Source organism: Paramacrobiotus metropolitanus, unplaced genomic scaffold (genome assembly GCF_019649055.1).
Source record: "Paramacrobiotus metropolitanus isolate TYO unplaced genomic scaffold, Prichtersi_v1.0 Parri_scaffold0000020, whole genome shotgun sequence".
In the NCBI taxonomy this organism is placed as follows: domain Eukaryota; kingdom Metazoa; phylum Tardigrada; class Eutardigrada; order Parachela; family Macrobiotidae; genus Paramacrobiotus; species Paramacrobiotus metropolitanus.
Genome location: NW_026570240.1, coordinates 713,681 through 727,072, shown reverse-complemented (window position 1 = coordinate 727,072; position 13,392 = coordinate 713,681). Strand labels below are relative to the sequence as shown.

The 13,392-nt window shown below is 41.3% G+C and overlaps 1 protein-coding gene across 3 annotated transcripts; it reads left to right on the top strand.

Annotated features, from left to right (window-relative positions):
- Window positions 1-856: 856 nt before the first annotated feature.
- Window positions 857-13,112, top strand: LOC129586391 (multiple C2 and transmembrane domain-containing protein 1-like). 3 transcript variants are annotated; one of them, XM_055479610.1, is made up of 6 exons: window positions 857-1,253; window positions 5,515-5,716; window positions 6,100-6,595; window positions 10,542-11,160; window positions 11,479-11,891; window positions 12,066-13,111. In XM_055479610.1, exons 1-6 carry the CDS (start codon window positions 1,211-1,213, stop codon window positions 12,834-12,836), a joined length of 2,544 nt encoding a protein of 847 aa, XP_055335585.1. In that variant the 5' UTR covers window positions 857-1,210; the 3' UTR covers window positions 12,837-13,111. The 3 variants fall into 3 exon arrangements, with proteins under 3 accessions (XP_055335585.1, XP_055335584.1, XP_055335582.1); XM_055479609.1 differs by lacking the exon at window positions 857-1,253 and adding an exon at window positions 3,229-3,349 and having other exon boundaries at window positions 12,066-13,112; XM_055479607.1 differs by lacking the exon at window positions 857-1,253 and adding an exon at window positions 4,912-5,393.
- Window positions 13,113-13,392: the final 280 nt, after the last annotated feature.

The following is a 13,392-nucleotide window of genomic DNA, read 5'->3' as shown; positions in this document are numbered from 1 at the left end:
CTGTAAAAATAACCCCGGAATATCAGTAGGAGAATAAATAATCGATTATCGACCCGGTCTGTATGCATTACGACTCTATTATGGAAGTGACAACTTTTAAAAAACGGTTGTGTTCAATGAAGCGTGCAAATTCTGTGGTTTATCCCTGTTGCACTGTAATTGACATAAAGTCAGTCCATTCTGGAGTCCGCACTGCTGAACTGCCGACGCGGGATCCACAAAGGGCAATGTATGGAGCGAAGTCAAATGAGAGAGCGCACTCAAGGTCATCAGCCTTCGCAATGGGCCACTGGCCAATAATCATCATTTGAAAGATAATGCTTTAATAGCATGCTTAAAAAGCAAGAGCCGACAAAAATAAATATTATGATTGATTTTTTTGATAAATAATACTGTACGTACTTGTAAAATAATTCGCGATGCGTACGACAGTTTCAACAGTTTTGTTGCTGATGTGGACGATACCGAAGTGATACAGCCCATGAAATCCTAACCAGCTCCCGTTAGGATTTGGAAAAGTTTCCGAATTGTGGCGTCCTGCGATTTGAGTTCGCTTGTTTACTACAGTATTGTAAAATGCTCACCGACCATACAAGCTGCGGTCTAGCTTCCTTCGGGATCTCTTGAACGAAACAGTGGCTGGCAAGATATAATACTCGTACAATACACCGTGGAAGTACTTACTTACATCATATTGCAAATGATAGGTACAACAGTTTTGTTGAGGGTTTATTAAACATGGTCCATGTATTAAGAATTTTTCCAGCAGATCCGGTAAATTGACCACGCCCAGCTACACCATCGGCTAATTGAGCAACGGACCAAACAAAACAATTTGTACTTATGCATTTTGCCATCGATCGAAGTTGACCGTGTGCGGTATCTAACTCTTTCCGTTTTGTCAGTTTCATGGACAGACACCAGAAGAATGGGAGAACGTACGATACGTCGGGAAGAATATTTGCCGTTAACTCGTCGGTGAATGGATCGTTTTATGATCCCATGAGAGTACTCCATTTGGCAATTCGTCCCGCAGTCAATCGGAATGCTTTGAGATTCTGGATATCTTCACTACGCCAGGACGGTTTTGTGGAGGCAAACCACTCAGCAGGATTTGACAAGAAACGACTGACGATCTGAGATTAGGTGATGATCAGCGAGTTTATCCCAGTTTATGTTTGTATTTTAACCATCACTTCCATCTGTGTTCATGGACCATCCGACACTTCCTGTTTCCCTGTCGTCCGTTCTCGGTAAGTTAACAAGTAAGGTTTAAGCTATCTGGCTGCATCTAAAGTTAAGCTCTGATTATAGCATTTATTTTACCGCATGAGGGTACACATTGGAAATGTATGACAATCGGCAAAACTTTTGTTGAACGATTGTACAACGAAATCTCGAAACGGTTTTGGATTTTCATTGCATATGAGAGCAATGTTTTTCATCATTTCCATGCAACCAAATGCAAACAGAAGTGCTACTAGTAATAGTAACTGTTTCAAATCGGGCGTACGGTCTTGCGCAACGGTGGCAGTTCATTGTCAGGTTGCAAGTACTGTACGTGTACAACTATCTGTACGTACTCGTACTTCCTGTGCATACTGTGAGGTCGAATAGAGATTCACTTTTGCCGCCCTCTCTCGGACACCCCCCTGTCAATTTTTTTTTGACAGGGGGCAACCGGTTTTGAAAAAATAGGGGAGGCAAACCCTTAAAATTTGCCGGTTGACACCCCCCCCCCAATGACACCCCTGGTCTTTAATACAATAATCGTGTAATGATTCGATTGGCATAAATACGGTTACTTATTCCCTGTTTCAAGTTCCCGCTAAAAATAAGGTAGGCTAACTGAAGGTACTTTACGCACCTTGCAGCGAACTACGTGTCGTTGTGTGACTGGCCTAACGGCATGGTGCGTAAACCACATTCGGTGAGGACCAATTTCGCAAATCAGTGGTCACCGATCATGTTAACTAATGTCAGCCTTAGCTGACACTACTTAAATGACGTTATTCAAAGTTAATTGTTATTGATTGTCTTGTGCTTATACAGATATATGTGTTGAACTACAGTAAAATGCATTTACGCTACCAAATCCAGATTTCTTCCTCTGATTTGTTATGTGCCACAGTGCCGCTATCACTCGCCATATACCTATACGCATTTTCGTTGGCCATATGTCTGCTCTCTTGTGCGATTTTTGAAATGTAAAAGTAGTTTAGCGAAGCTGGTACTTTTTATTTTGCATTGTCTAAACTCTGAAGGTTAGCTTTTGTACTAACGCGGTTCGAGTAGTTTTCAACCCGAACCATTTCTGCCTGCTGGCCGGGGGAAACAGAATGAGATTGTTAAGTGTACGATATTGACATAAGACTTATATATACATAAGACTAAACGATAATTATGTGGTTATTCGTAACAAATTAGTGTTCGTTTTATTGCGACAGTATTTTCTAGCTCTCTCATTATATCTGCGTTTTTTCCACAATTTGAAATTAGTATTACAAAATACTACTGGTATTGTATGTGACACTCATTTCTGTTAGATGTAACTACTTGTGTTTCTTTAATTCCTTTCGTGTTATAGTAGAAGTCAAGAAGTCGTGCCTGGGGTAGTGTTTTCGTTTACTACTACTCGTGGTATTAACTGGTAAAGGTCCTCTTGCGTGTTGAAAACTCCAATTCCATTCATGTTATGGCAGTTGCGCAAACAGTCTTGCTTTTGGCAACTTTTTCCGCCATGTAAATCTTTGCAAACTTGCTAAGCGTTCGTTTATTCGCATACTGTTTAGATGTTTCCAAAAAGAAATCCACAGCATCTTCTTTGCACTTAAGTTTCTTCTTTTTGCTTATTATGTTTGAATTTCAGTACGTCCATCTAAACGTACCTACGTTCTACAGTGGAAACAAAAGTCTGTTAGGCTGTGACCGGTGATTCTGCTGCTACGGGATAGTAAAGCCTGGTCAGTAGACGTACATATACATTTATCCGCTGTAGGTTTGCCAGGGTAATCTACTCTTCGTGTAGTGAGCGTCGAGTCATAAAATGTCAGTGCGAAGTACGAGTATTTCATTTTGGCTTTGCGGGAGAATATCGAGTGGACCTGCCGGTCCATAAAACCAGCATAAAAACCACTTTCATTGCACTTTCCCATTAACAGTAAATGGGATTGTGTTGCCTGCTTATAACTTATTTGATCACGGTATCGGAAAATCGTAAGGCTGGGTGTTGGGCATCTGGCTGGTGGATGAAAATTGACATTTTGTGGATGCAAGTTAAATATTAAATTGCGATGGAAAATGACGCAGAAGGTGCCGTGTGGGTGCTTTGGGATAATTAACCGCGGGGGTCAGTAAGTTGGTAATTCAACTTTTAAGTTGATATGTCTGCTTTAATGGAATCCTCATGCAGTTTTGAAACTTGTGGGTGTTCGGTATGAGCCCGATTCCGCTTCCGAACAGTACATGGCATTTGATATTAGTGTTGTAGTCTTGAGAGCGTACATCCACAAACCTGTTGTGATACTCTGCAGGTGCTGACGGGTGCTTCTTCCGGTAAATCAATCAGTAATGCACAGATCTATATACCGTACGACGGTATAAGGCGTAGAAGCTACAAGCCCATCCAACAATTCTTTGACCGCTTTAAGCGGGAATTTAAAGAAACGTGGGCTTGAGCCATTTAATGTGCTTCGACACGTCACGCCACATGGGTCTGCGTATTCAGCGTAAATAAGCAACAAATCTGCATGTGTTGCAGTTACTGTATCTGTGATATACAATGTAATATGTTTAGCATTATTTATTGCCATCATAATTTATATTAATTTTATGCTTTTGTAACAGTATCATCTTTGCTTTGCAATACAATATCGCGGTGGTACTTAATATCCATATTACTTTCAAATTACTGATTGCAACATGCCCGGGCTAAAGATGATTGATTCCACGCTGGTCTAATAATGGTCTATTAATTGTGATCTAATATATTATTATTGGTTGAATATTTATAAATATATCTGCCACTACACTACGATGCGTATTTGCATTACTGTGCGCGATTTATATGCGCTGCGCTTACAGCGGTCAAAGAATTGTTGGATGGGCTTGTACTACAATATCAACTGTTGATATCAACTGTAGTCTGTAGTCGTCTGTAACTGTAGTCGACGGTATAAGGCGTAGAAGCTACTACAATATCAACTGTTGATATCAACTGTAGTCGGTTGAGGCTGTGTATCCAGTACAATTCTTTCACTTCTATGGAAACTTGTGACTGTAATGTACAAGATTATGACATAAATTTATATCAACTGTATAACTGTATCTATACTGTATAATGTAGTTGTGTACAAGTACACTACCTGTTCTTACATCGTACAATATTAAAACCTTTACAAAATTATTATTGTTAGTTCTGGTATAGTCTGTATTTTGTATCCCTACTACAGTACGTTCGTTGTCTTTTCCATCTGCAGTGATTAAAATGTATTGCGCTTACAGTTAGGTGCACTGATTGATAAAGTACTTGCCGTATATTGAGGTATATTCCATTGTACGCCATGGCCGTCAGCTCTAGATATTATACAGTATAAACTACGCTGTATCACTCATTTGAATTTCACTGCGAACAGTTTTGTGCTTTACTTATTACCTTGGGTGACTGGGTCTTACTTGGCACGATTACCTGGCGTGGGAAAATTTGTAGTACTTCTACCCCAGCGGAAGCCTGGGTTTCGCATGCTTAGCTATAGTACTTACGCTTTAATGCTTGAGTAAATTCATTGCATTTTCGTACGAGTATTTAGGCACAAAAAGTGCAAATATTAACTACATTTGCTTAACAATACCACGGTAATGCATTTTGGAACAGAAGCAGCCGTTAACACCTGTGTACAGTTCCCATTTAACGGTGCCATATGCCTTACTGTGCCACGGGCATCACAGTAAGCACAACATTAATAGTCCGCCAAAAATGGACCGCAGATAATCAGATTGTTGGCTGACGAAAGCTATTCTTACGACGTTATTTGTTTTTCTGAAGCTTTGTGGCATACTGTACTGCAGCACATCAATGCATCTGCGCCGATAAGTTTCTATTTCTGAGTTCTCGGCTGCAGTGTTATCGCAAGTCGAAAGATAAGCGGCTTGCGTTATGACTCGGAATATAATGCTGGCTTGTCGTTTTGAAAAGGCAAAAACTAATGGTTGTTGGTGGACATTAATTTGATCGCGGAAACAAGTAGTTCCTTTATCGTGTGCTGCTGTTAAATACAGCTCTTTATACTTTCCGGATGTTGTTTGATGTAGTAGCATGAATACCTTGGATTCAGAGCCAAAAAGGCCTATGAAGCGTTTTTCCAGCTTGACATCTCTTATAAAACTCAAGAAAGGTGCAAAGCCACGTGCATTCGATTGCACTCATTGCAGTATAGAGTTTTCGTGGCCATGATTACAACACATACTCTCAACAAAATACGATCATTGAAACCCCGCTTTAAATTTACTTGGTAGGTACTAAAAAGTCGAAAGCAGAGCGACAAGGCTCCACTCATTCGGATGGCGAGGCCGAACATGCGATTCCAGAGAGCGGTGACAGCGTAGCAAAGAAGCCGGGATTGTTGGAGCGCTTAAGACCGCGGCAACGTAAGGAGAAGTTTCGCAGCGTGTCCAGCGTTGGCGATGGAACTGACGAAGGTCAGCGCCAGCGTAAAAAGTAAGTGTACTATTGTACGAGTACTTTATGAGCCTAATAAATTCGGTGTTGATCGACCAACTTACCTCTATGCAGTAGGACTTACCAGCTTGTGAATGTCATACCTGCTGTGCTTGAAAATGTAATTATTAGAATGTAGGAGAAATAGTTTTGAACCGTGTTAGTTTGATTTACTGGCTTTTTAAAAAGGTTTTTAATATATGGAAATATTTTGTAAAATTAAATAGGTAGGAGGGTAAGAAATGCAACGAAAGCAGAAATTCATAGAGTTTTTTATGTAATGTGTTGCAATTATGACTGCTTCTATCTATTCGGAACAGAAGTTTTGGCTACAGCAAAAGAAATGACAGGATTCTGGTACTTAAACAAATTTAAATTTGCAGAAAAATTTCTTTTGGATTTGGGTCCCGTAGCCGAAGCCAACCTGACTTGTACCGAGATAAGCCGACGAGTGTGGAAAATGAATCAGTCAAGAATGTTCCTAATACTCTGGATATTCTGGCCCCCGGCTCTCCTGCGCGCCTCAAGTTAGCCTCGAAACGTGATGACAATGCACGTTTGACGCCGGTAGTAGAAACGCCATCGGAAGATGATCGACGCCGTAGCTCTCCTGACATTAATCATACGAAGCCTCTCTTTAAACTCTATGAAGGCGGTGATGGCACGACAGGATTTAACGAAGATGATGCGATGCCAACCGATATGGAGAAAGCGGCGCGGCCGAAAATGGCAGCTTTTGTTCCGCCCCGCCCAAATGATACGGGATTAAACCGTGCACTGCCGGCGGCAGTTGGAGCACTGAAGGAGCAGCGTACTGTGGATGCGCCCGATCAGGCGCTGCCTATGGACTCTACGGCGGTCAATGGAAATGTTCTACAGGTATGGTTTCCGAGGTTCCAACAGCCAGGGTAAATGTGCGTTGTGTTTCGCACTGGGGCACGGACTGTTCATGACGTTTAAAGTCGACTGACAATTAAGTAGTTGTATAACTTGTATTAGAATTATTATTCCGTAACGTTGTGTAAAACTGTGCACATAAACCCTGTCAAGTTATTCATTTTTTATCCCGCTACAGCAAAAGTTTGACAGTTTCTTTAATGATTAAAGTTTCGCATGTGAGACGAGTTCGAAATTAACAATTGGAATTGTATGGAGACCGATTGTCTTAAAGTAAAAAAGGGAAAAGTATCGTCCTAATTAATGCGTGTAGAGTTGTATATTCATATATTCATTTTGTATATTCATTTTGTTGGAAAAGTATCGTCCTGATTAATGCGTGTAGAGTTGTATATTCATTTAGCGCATATTCGCGATAAGAATGTGATACCATTATTTCTAAAATGCCTTTTATCGGACTATATTTATTGTACGAAGACAAACACTTAGGATAATATATATTTGGCAAACTCGTGCGCGGCATGAATGAACCGAAATAGTACAATAGTACAACAGAATAGATTTCCTGCAAGACTGCTAGTTCTTAATATTTTATATTAAGTATCTGATTCAATATTAGCATGGGTTTTCTGTAGTTACAATTTCTTTGGTTTGAACTTTGCTAAAGGTATGCATGTACGCTAGAACTTTACACTTTAACGAAAATGTGGTGGATGTCAATTTGACATCAAAACTTACTATTAAACCATCTCATACGCAATAAGCACGATTTTAAGTATCGATTTAGAACATTACACGTCGTATACTGTACTGCGTGCTGACGTACATGAGGTGAGAGCGAACTTTTCTTTGCTGATGTAACGGAATGCTGTTTCTCATCATTGTAAGCTACATCATTAAGCGTCCCAAACACAATGAAAACACTGTCGGATTTCTTTGGCGTGAAATGAGCTGTAGATGATGGTTCCAGGCGAAAATCATCGTGCTGGTGCTCCAGTATTATGTACGACATGCCTGCTTCCCACATTACCATACGGTATACATAGTAACGAGCCGGGTTTGACAACGAAGCAGAATAATGCCAATCAATTTTTTGTTGGCCTTGCAGCTTTCGCATCGTGTATGTGTGCAATTGTATAGCCACTGTGCCGATTGTAGTTTCCGGCTTGCAGTCCTCTTGTAGTGTTGACAGGATGCATGCGCCTAAGACATTATTAGGCAGAAAATCCCTGAGGAATTCTTAATCGCGAGTTAAAGCCTGTTACGGGTTTTTGATGTGTTATTGAATTCACGCATTAATGTGCAAATTTATGATGTTTCAAGGACGATCTTGGATCAAAGGGTCACAATAAAACATCACTTGCTTGCAGTTAGTTAGTCATCCATTTCACAGTTGCAGAAGAAAAGACTTCTTTTTTGTAATTGCGAAATACCCGAATTCTTTTAGTGATCTAACGAACAATCGCAGCGTGGTTTTGCCAGCTAGTTGAAAGTATATTGCGGAAAGCTGGGTCGCGAGCTTGAAATATGCGAAGCCGTAAGGATAGCAAGAGTCTTGTGCATATCAAGGACGATGTGGAGGTACTGTGCTCTCCATACTTGTATTAGAAAAGCGGCAAAACAGTACATTTTCAGATCGGATTTGTGTGACTGAACCATGCAGTGGGAGTTTTACTTTGTCACGCTTCGAGTTCCGGTACAGTTTAATGCCAATTATGCTCGATATGCTGCCGTTGCGTTTTAGTAACAGAACGTTATGTAGCTATGTAATGTACGAAATATTATTTAATGCTATTGCTAAAATGAATTTGAACTGATAAAATGGAATTCCAGTAGGGTGAAAACTGGAAAACTTAAGAACTGTTACTAACAATAAGTCTTTATGGTCGCGCCAGCTCGTGGTTGTGACCGCAGTTTGATCAACATGCAGCTAAAAATTGAGGTACTTGCAGTGGATTACTGACGGCGTAAGTTGTAACGTAAGCAACTGCGGGATGGGACCGTTAAGTTGGGAATGCGTTACTATAGCCGAAAGTCAAAGTATTATGTTGACGATCTGCTTACCCACTGCTGTTTAGACTTTCGTTAATTAAGATAACCTGAACAGCATCAGCTGCAGGGCTTTCAGGGAAGTGAAAAGCTTGTTTTAAGTTGTGCTTCCCTTGATGTAATACTTCAAGCCCAAGGGCAAAGAAGAGAATAGATACTTACTGCTTTTGTGTTTCGCCGTACGTGGGAGGGTCGTAAAGGAGGAAACTGTGGCGAAACAAAAGCGTGTTCACTATAGCTAAACAAGTTGATTAACATATTGCAGATACATTTTGTTGTATGGTTGTGGATGACATAGAGTAAACGCTTCCGGTAGTTAGATGAGTTATTGGAAAAAGCATCAGAGCCCTAAATTCATATGACAGGAATACTCGCGAGAACAGAATTTGTTAGTTCAGCTGATCCGGACGGCAGGGAGGACAGCTAAACCACACTGGCGACATTTACTGTTGCGCCAACGAGTTGAATTTTTGAGGATCATATTGCTGGAATTGCCGCAGCAAGCATCATGTTTAACGCTTTCAATGTGAACTTCATTATTGTCACAATAGAGAGTGGGAATACTCCAGCGTTCACATTGGACAGGCGATTGTTAGGTGCGGAGCGACAAACGCCTGTAGTTAGTTTAAATGGGAACAGGTCTTTTTCCTGCTTCCTGCTGGCTGACTGGGCGATAGACTCATTTCTTCAGTTGCAGCCAAAATCATCGAATTTATGGCTAGACGGTGGTACCAACAATTTCGTTCAGTTGAACTCCCATGATCTGGAAGGGGAATGTTTAGTGTGAAGTAAATGACGCGGATAAAGTGGTATACAAAAGCTTATGGCTCTGATTCCAGTATATCTGTCCATGGATGCCCATAAACTGCCATCATGATGCGCCGTAAGTCAGGGCAGCCGCACCCGTTACTGGGAGAATATTTTCGCAATAACAAATTGCTGAAAAAGTTGCAGGTGAGCGATTGTATAAAGGAAGTCTTAAACAAGCAGATCTGGTTCCGGTTTCGGCAGTGGCGATACTTTGGTGAAGTGACTTTTCTTTATTCGAATCGATCTACAGTACCGTCGACGATTCTAACCATAAGTCATTATTGACGACATTCAACTGCAAACTTACAAATGGTGGTTGCCGGTAACCTTTTGTGTTTAGTGAGATATTACGTGCAGTTGGTATGACAGGTTATTCTTGGGATGAAATCGCCCAATGTTTTGAGAATCCCAGTCGTAAACACACGGACCTATGTGGGTACCTTACAGACTACGGGTAGAGTAGTTCGGCTACCAGTGAATAAATAGTTGATGGTGTATTGTATTGTGCGTGTTGAATGTGGCACGCAAATCTTCCTTTTCGTCAAAATATTGTTGTGAAATTCAGAATCATGAAGATTAATTAATTCTTTTACCTCAGGGCTCATATGCCCTTTCCATATGCCTTACCGTGGTTTAGGGGTAGTATTTCATTCTAGAATTGCAAAATAAGTAAGTGTTTTGCGGTAAATTCATGAGATATGGACTCGCTGCTCACAAATCAGTTGATAATTTAACGAGTCATAGCGAAAACGTTTTATTTATTAATGTAATAACGTGAAGTGCTTTAGCCGTGCGGCATAGCCAGCAATCTGTACCACATCCTTGCTGTACGTGAGCTTTGTCGGTGGTGAAATCATACTATTATGGATTACTTTAGTAGTACATTGTAGTTGTACGTGGTGCTTATACGCTGCATCTTGTTACTTCCAAGTTTACGATATAATATAAATCAAAGCTGCAGCTGCGGACTTTCGTATAGATGCAGTACCCGCGTACGCTTGAGTAAGCGAAATCTTAAGGTCGTTTTGTCTAAAAACGATTAATGTTCTACAGAAGAATGTTTTTGCAGTCGGAACTAGTTGGAGATGCTCCAAAGAAGAAGGTGCCTCCTCCTCTTACCCGTGGTCAGTCCAGCAGTCGCCTGCAGTCCCAGTCGTGGATCAACAGCGTCACCATCTTCCTTTTCGAGGGCAAGGACTTACCGGCAATGGACCGTAATGGCCTTAGCGATCCCTTCTGTAAATTCCGGCTGGGTAGTGCCAAATACAAAACCCGTGTGGCCTACAAAACCCTGAATCCACAGTGGATGGAACAGTTCGATCTGTATATTTGTGATCCAGATGATCGGACAGTGGAGATCACGGTGTGGGACTGGGATCGGGGCATGCGCAATGACTATATTGGAAAATGTATGATTGATTTGTCGTTGATTGAAACGGAAAAGATGTGCGATATGTGGGTGGACGTGCGGAATGAGACGAGCGAAATGTGTGGATCATTGCATTTATCGCTGCTGATCAGTGGAGGAAAGATGACAGCCGACAAGATTGAGGATGATACGAACTCTCCAGTGGAGGAAGCTGTCGGTGGCGGAATGCACAGAACGGCAATGTTGGAGAGGTACGACTGGAAGAAATCCTTGACGGATATTGGAGACGTCGGCATGCTGACCGTTAAAGTTTTCAGAGGTAAACAATGCATAGGTGTAATTGTATTAGAGCACTTTGCTTGGGCACAGGACGTTGTGGCAGATTATTAAGTACTTCTCTTTTTGTTGTACCACGTCACTACAAAGGCAAGGTATTATTGCTTTGAATACACAGTGGGCCGTGTGGATGGAAAATCGATAACAGCGCCTAATTGTGCTTTACGCACCTCACGGCACATGCATTCTTAGTAAAACAATTAACCTGCTGTTTACGCAGTCCGAAATTTTGTATGTGTTCATATTATATCATTTATATGTATAATGTTAAGTTAGGATCAAAAGTTTTTGCGTCTTCCAGGATGCTCCCTCCGCGCTGCTGATTTGAATGGAAAGTCGGATCCGTACTGTATACTGCAGTTGGTTAACGCCCGCCTGCAGACCCAGGTCGAGCCCAAGACACTTGACCCGGAATGGAACCGAGTATTCACATTTCCGGTCAACGATGTTCATTCGGCACTGGACATCACTGTAATGGACATGGATCAGGACAAGAAATCGGACTTTCTGGGTCGCGTAGCCATACCATTGTTGCGGATCCAGAACAATGAACGGCGTTGGTACGCTCTAAAGGATCAGAAGCTGCAGGGGCGGGCCAAAGGTGCAATTCTGCTAGAAATGGAAATGATTTATAATCCCCTCCGGGCAGCTTTTCGCACTCTTCATCCAAAGGAAGTTTGCTTTGACAGACAAGAGAGCAAATTTAAAACACAGGTGAGAATCGATATCCCACTCGACGATATCATCTGTTAACGACCATATTATTAAAAAGAAATGCCGCAGTACAATTTTTCTAAACTTGAGCTTTTCATATTGCTGCCCTGGCCGTAACTGATGACAGTGCGGGACTTTATTAGGGTGTCTGTGAAAAAAACTTTTTTGTTGCAGGTGTTCGTTCGGAATATCACGCGGTTGAAGAGCATCATGCTTCCGGTGTTGGAATTTGGACATTTTTTGCAAAGCTGTTTTAACTGGGAATCACGCGCGCGGTCCATGACAGTTTTTATCAGTTATCTTCTAATTGTATATTTTTTTCAAATGTGGATGATACCTGCCGGGTTATTGGGAATTTTTTTGATGTATTACATCAAGCAACATTTCCTGGCCTCCACTTACACCCGAGATCCACGCGATGAGGAATTAGCTGATTATTTGGATCAGAAACTTGACTCCGATGATGAAGACGAAGATAACGTTCGCTCATCCTATTTTTCTGGATCCGGTGGCAATAAAACTGCCAACGTGACCTTAATGACCCGAATGCGCGTAGCTCAAGAGCAGTTGAAAGTCGTGCAGAATTTGATGGGATTTGTAGGTGATCTGGCCGAGCGCATATCCAATACCTTCCACTTTACAGTCCCTTGGATCTCTTACCTGGTCATAATTTTGCTTACGGTGGCCAGTGTCATACTTTATTTCATTCCGTTGCGATTGCTGTTGCTGATTTGGGGAGTTAATAAATTTACCAAGAAGCTGCGCAATCCCAACGCTGCATCTAACAACGAGTTGCTGGATTTGTTGTCCCGCGTCCACACCAATGACGAAAGCAAAATGTACAAAGAACTGCGTCCACGGGATGTTCCCAATCAGGCTGCCGTGCATGTGGGAATGGCGGCCGATGGAACAATCATGCGTGAGCAAGGAACTCGACGCGAGTGAAGTTTTTGCAACCCGGTTTCTTGATAGCTTATTTTTGTTCGGCTATTAATTTTGTGATAATGTCCAAAAATATTTGTAATGCCGACGTTTATTGATCAATGTCTTTCCAAATTTGCAATGGTGTCCTTCATGGATCTCTTTTTTCGGTTCCAAATTCTGATAGTTTGTCCCTAATTTTAACGTCAGACCAAACGTGGCCGTTCAGAGTTTTAAGAGTATAAAATGTTCAGAGTTTAAAGTATTCAGCTGTTAATCATACGGGCAGATTAGCATCATATTGTCACAAGAGCACTTGAATTCTTCAGTCAGTCTTTTGATAATGCACAATCTTTAAAATATGCTTAAGAACAAATTTAGCTACTTAAATTAATAAGCGAGGATTTTGCTGCAAGACGACAAAAATATGGAAAAAAATTTATGATTGACTTTAAGGATTGACTTATGGGAAATACATTTTTTCGAACAGATAGATGGAGCACTCGTACTACAGCTAGCATCAGAGTATCGTACAGCTGCGGTTCGTTGCGACAAATACGGTTAAAGTAGAAATTTGTCC

Bases quoted from the DNA above. Each gene is read 5' to 3' on its own strand.
- LOC129586391 (XM_055479607.1), top strand. From the start codon at position 5,315: ATGAATACCTTGGATTCAGAGCCAAAAAGGCCTATGAAGCGTTTTTCC. The intron at 6,596-10,541 runs GTATGGTTTCCG...ATGTTTTTGCAG, and splicing joins TCAATGGAAATGTTCTACAG to TCGGAACTAGTTGGAGATGC. The intron at 11,161-11,478 runs GTAAACAATGCA...TGCGTCTTCCAG, and splicing joins GACCGTTAAAGTTTTCAGAG to GATGCTCCCTCCGCGCTGCT.